We start from the raw sequence: 5,442 nt of genomic DNA, 5'->3' as shown, positions 1-5,442 counted from the left end.
CAAACTTGGAACAATATTCTCAACAAAATAACAATATAGCGTGAAAAATACGTAACCGAGATCACGATTTCTCATTTTTCACGTCAATTTTTCATTTTTCCATAAAATCAAAATGTATTAAGGTGTTTTTGTTTAAAACTGCATTTAGAAATTCGCTGTTATGTCGTTTTTCGCGATGCGAATCAGCTGACTACAAACCAGATGTGAACCGTTCCAGTTAACCGATTAGTGAAGATTCTTTCCCGGGATTCTGAGCGCCTTGGTGACAATAACTTGGTCGAATATCCGGGCCTACGGTATTCGAAATTGCATTGAACGAGAAGGGGAGAATTTGACTAAATTGGCCTAAACTACGAAACGTGGGATTTTCACGCTTGATAGTCAGCAGGCTCTCTGATTCATTTGCCCTTTGGTATCAGCGTTTTCACGTCCCGCGGCAATTACATTAAAAGTTTCTTCAACGGGCACGAGAAGGAAAGACTGTGAAGTAGATACAGACCGTGGCCAAGAACTGCGGAACGCTGAAGTTCCTGCACAGATCTTGAGTTTGAGCCCGAGCGAGCAAAGAAAGAGAGGCGAACAAGCGGGGACAAAAACGAAGCGGAGTCCAACGGATACCGGAGACAACGAATATAAAAGAATAGAAACTATACATTCTATCAAGATACGTTGAAAATCCTCGCTAATGATATTACCGATCGGTTTTAATTGTCCTCTCTGTCATCCGGGGCTCGATGCTGGCATTACATTTTATACAGGTATACGGAACGGGCAGTTTTACCGTCACTATTACCCCGCCGACTATTATCAAAATTATTATCGTCATTAAATACGAACAGCCCGGCGAAGTCCGTCCTCAGATGATGATAATGATAATAATCGGACCGAGATATCCTCCCCGCGCGATTAACGAGCGGGAAATCAAGTCCGGACGGGAATTATCATCGTCATCATCCAGCTTCCGTTCCCGGTCCAGGTGGAACGAATCGGGACGCCAAGCCGACGCCGAGCCAACGACGTCTACCTTCGTTGACCGTAGTGCTCGAGGCGGCCGAAACGGTAACTGTATTATTACTCGCTTCATTTAAGTTAGATAACAACAAGTATAGACCGGGCACAGAAACCGTAACCCACCGACACCGACGGGATGGCCACGGTGTCGTCGTCGTACAATATCCGCTACATCTCTCGCCTCCAGCCTAATTACTTCCCCTTTCGCCCCGACCCGTCCCGTACCTCCGCGATAGGTACAACAGTCTATCGCAAGAAAGATAGCCGCTTTTTATTCTATTTCTTATACTCTGGTTTAATTAGTTCCCCGATAATACCCCCTATCTCACCTCCGCAGCGGCGGGGGAGCCGCACTCGAGTTTCCGCTTGTCTCTGCGGAACGCTTTGAATTTCATTCGAATTATTTGAGATTTTAGATTTGAAACCCGCGTCCCGGTCTAGCCCCGGGCGAGTTATCGTCCCGGCATAACACTCCCCTTATACTTCTATCCTCCCCTCGCACCGCGTTACCGTTCTGTGTCAGACATTTTTCAGATACAAGTAAAGCCGAGTATCGAAATCGCACGAATGTGCTCTGATTAGGACGTGTCGAAGACTGTTGCAGACTTTCGCAGCCTCCGTTGATGAGGAATGTTCGTTCTTTTCACAGACCTCGGGTATATGCTCAATATAAAACTGCAGCCGTAAGCGAGATAATAATCCATCACACTTTTGACGGTTCTTATTCCTGCTGGACAAGGACATTTGATTTGACGCAATAATTAGGTTCAGAATAAGGTCTGCACGCGTCAACGGCGAAGATTGTTTGCATTGAATTTATTACGCGAGAGAGAGAGAGAGAGAGAGAAAGAGAGAAAAGTAAGTAGAATACCACACACCAGTAATTAATTTTTGTCCGACGCGTATGGCGTCAGTGAAAACCTTGGCACGAATCATCGTTCTCACTGAAAGAGCATTCAAGGCAACCTACGCTCCCTCTGCTTTGTAACGAGTTACGTTTGTTGGCGTGCACGTACTAAATAGGTGATATTATCGTCACGAGAAATAGGTGGGGTGGGAGATCCTCTCATGTGCACCTAAGGCGAACAAATATTATTGCAGCAATAACATCGTTAATAATAGATTACGTTGAATAAAGTCAAAGGAAAATTAAATTCTCGTAAATATTTGAGCCTCGTATTTGCCCATCAAGCTATCGTCACGTACGTCATACTTTCGACAAAAGCCACTCCCGTCTCCATTTAAAAAACTAATTTTATCAGAATCACGCAAGCTGGTCTCTTCGGAGAATCTGTGCATCTTTTGCAACGTAGTTTTGCACAGCATTCAACGTTCGCCATCTTAAAATTCACTCACCTCTCTATACCGAATCCCGACGATCCATTAATCCATTTGTTTTCTAAGCTATGGGAACGATACGAAGGCAATTAGAGATTTTCCACAACCTCACTCCACTTCCTGGTGTTTTCACGCTCCCCTCCAATTTGAGCGAGTAATGTTCAAACGGCGAAAACATCTTAACGCGTCACAGATCTTCTACCTTTTAAAATACGACCTGTTTATTAGAACGAAGACGTTTGATGAAGATGCACACGGTTCCAACAATGGTACGAATACTTGTATTCAGCGTGACAGTTGTTCTGTACGTTTTGGGAGATGTTGCCGAATCAGCGCGAATACTCGGGGTGTTTGTTACTCCATCCTTCAGTCATCAGGTATGAGAAACGAGCTGGTTTTACTTGGGTTCCAAAGAGAGTTAATCTCATTTTGTTGCTCATATTCGTGTCTCTGGCCCAATAGATCGTCTTCAGAGCGTTAACAATGGAACTTTCCAAGCGGGGCCACGAGTTGGTTATCTTCACCTCGGATCCGCTGAACGATCCTAGCCTCAATAATTACAAGGAAATAGACATGCACTATACCTACGACCTGAAGATGGACCACGCCATAGCCATGGACGAGACGTCCTTTATACAGGAATGGTACAAAGTGTCAGAACCGATTACCGAGGCTGTTCTTATCCATCCAGAAATGCAACGAATCATCAGTCCAAACAGCACCGAACGCTTCGACCTCATCATCGCCGAATATTTGTCCTACGATGCCATCTACGCTCTCCGGATTCGGCTGGATGCTCCGATCATCGGAGTTTGCACCACGTCTCTGTCACACTCACTGAGTTACCAAATTGGTTTGTACCAACCAAACGTTTAAGTAAAAGTAGTTTTCAAATGCTCTTCTTCTTTCTACGAAAAAAAAAAAAAAATAAATAAATCCTCGATGACTCACAGGAAATACACACGCCCTGCCTTACTCTCCGTCATTGATGGATGATTACACGGATGACATGAATTTCTGGCTGAGGTTGATCAATGCTTACAGAATGGCAAAACACGCGATTTTACGACAATATGATCTATTGCCAAGGCAAGAGAGACTGCTGAGAAAATATTTCGGACCGCATGTGCCAAGTGTTGAGGATCTGAGCACGGAGATGAGTCTGGTATTAACGAGTAGTCATCCATTGCTCGAATACCCAAAGCCGAGCTTACCTACCATCATCCACATAGAGGGTTGCCATTTGAAACTCAAATTACAAGGTCTCGACGAAGTAAGATGTGACAACCGCATGTGTGAATCACGACGTACGCGAAAAAAGTTAATATTGATACCTTTTTTAAAATTTGAATTTCTTTTTCAGGACTTGAAGGAGTTTTTGGACGATGCTAAAGAGGGATTTGTTTACTTCAGTCTAGGCACAAACGTGCTAAGCGACCACCTAGCTCCCGAAAAGATACGTACTCTGATATCCGTTTTCGCCGCTATGCCCTACCGAGTTGTGTGGAAATGGGAGCAGAATTCGCTCGACGGCAAGCCGGACAACGTTTTTATATCAAAGTGGTTCTCTCAACAAGACGTCCTCGGTGAGAATGTGTGCCTGAGAATTCACCTCGTGATTTGATCGAATCGGATAATTGAAAGAGTCCTTCTATAATTTCAGCCCATCCGAACATCAAGCTCTTCGTTTATCAGGGTGGAAGACAAAGTACTGAAGAAGCCATACACTACGGCGTTCCGCTGGTAGGTATACCTGTTTTTGGTGACCAGAAATTCAACGTGCGTAAACTTGAATCCATTCGACTTGGCAAGCGGGTAAATTTCGAGCCACTATCCGGGGATGAACTTAGAGGAGCCATCGTCGAGGTCATCGAGGACAAAGGGTAATTATCTCGAATTAAAACCTAACGACACTAACGTGACAAATGTCCGAAAGGGAAAGTACATTCCGCTGTGCGAAATATGCAGGTATAAGGAAAGAATGTTGAAGTTTCGTCAGCTATTCAACGACCGAAAAGAAGACCCGATGGATCGAGCGATGTGGTGGATAGAATACGTCATCAGGCATAACGGTGCTCCTCACCTGCGACCGCGACTTCGACACTGGCCCTGGCACCAGCGAGAACTTCTCGACGTCCTGGCCTTCGTTCTCCTAGTCGCTTCCGCGGCCCTCTACTTGTCGTACAAGTTCATCCGACTAGTTATTAGAAAGTGTGCACAAACGTTGCCACCGAAAGTGAAAACGAACTGAGTTTAGATATTCGGTGATTCTTGGGCTTTGACGGATTCGAGAGATTATATCGCTGAATTATTTTCCCAGGGATACCGGAAGCTTAATTATTAAAAATACTTAGATCCGTTGGAGGTCTCTTTGATACCGCTTATCTGTGTTGATCAATTTGTGCGGCGGTTATAATTATATTACAAAACGAAACAAAAAACAATACACTATAGTTCTGTAGTAAGACATTGGAGAATTCGGAATACGAATTACGAAAATGGAAACTTGAGAGGGCGTGAAAAATTATTGTATTGGGTTGAAACTGAAATTCGTAATAGCGGTCGGTGGCCCGGGGGCGATTCGGTATTTCGAATGACCGGAAAATCATATAGCAGTTGAGAAAAAGAAAGCAGAAATGTTAACGAAAGTATAGATATTCGTGGCAAGGATATACAGCGGTGTAACATTCGGTATAAACTCACGCTCGGTTTTCAGCTCAAAGCTTTGCTTTTCGCGATCAGCAGCGTGTACGCAAAAACGCTTTATATGTTCGACAATTATTCGTCGGGAATTTTCCTTCATTCAATGCGCATATAACACACGTCGTGTACCGCACAAACTATGTATATCGGAATGGTATTTGATACGGAATATTATTCAATATGCATCGAGCGCCCCACGTTTGATTTCGCTCGACAATAATTGACGTTTGTCCGTCTCTCCGTTCATCTGTCTACATCCACGTTTATCCACGTAGCCACCTACCAAACACGGACGCGTGGTATAGCCGAGAATTTCAGGTTACCGCGTGAAATGAATCACAACGCTGAGAACCGAGGCAGGGGTTCAATGGTGGTCGGCGTAATTGTTAA

General features: G+C 44.3%; 1 protein-coding gene across 1 annotated transcript; it reads left to right on the top strand.

The window, feature by feature from the left end:
• Positions 1-2,597: 2,597 nt before the first annotated feature.
• On the top strand, positions 2,598-4,600 carry LOC124184811 (UDP-glycosyltransferase UGT5-like). The gene is made up of 6 exons (XM_046574914.1): positions 2,598-2,726; positions 2,812-3,202; positions 3,303-3,622; positions 3,713-3,935; positions 4,013-4,232; positions 4,318-4,600. Exons 1-6 carry the CDS (start codon positions 2,598-2,600, stop codon positions 4,598-4,600), a joined length of 1,566 nt encoding a protein of 521 aa, XP_046430870.1.
• Positions 4,601-5,442: the final 842 nt, after the last annotated feature.

This window comes from Neodiprion fabricii, chromosome 6 (assembly GCF_021155785.1).
Source record: "Neodiprion fabricii isolate iyNeoFabr1 chromosome 6, iyNeoFabr1.1, whole genome shotgun sequence".
NCBI classification, from domain to species: Eukaryota; Metazoa; Arthropoda; class Insecta; order Hymenoptera; family Diprionidae; genus Neodiprion; species Neodiprion fabricii.
The sequence above is the reverse complement of the archived record's forward strand: the minus strand, read 5'-3'. Positions and strand labels throughout refer to the sequence as shown.

What these genes read in the sequence shown, in the direction of transcription:
- LOC124184811 (XM_046574914.1), top strand. Translation starts at nt 2,598, where the DNA reads ATGCACACGGTTCCAACAATGGTACGAATACTTGTATTCAGCGTGACA. An exon ending in CTCCATCCTTCAGTCATCAG is followed by an intron (nt 2,727 to 2,811) that starts GTATGAGAAACG and finishes CTGGCCCAATAG; the next exon opens with ATCGTCTTCAGAGCGTTAAC. An exon ending in CTCACTGAGTTACCAAATTG is followed by an intron (nt 3,203 to 3,302) that starts GTTTGTACCAAC and finishes GATGACTCACAG; the next exon opens with GAAATACACACGCCCTGCCT.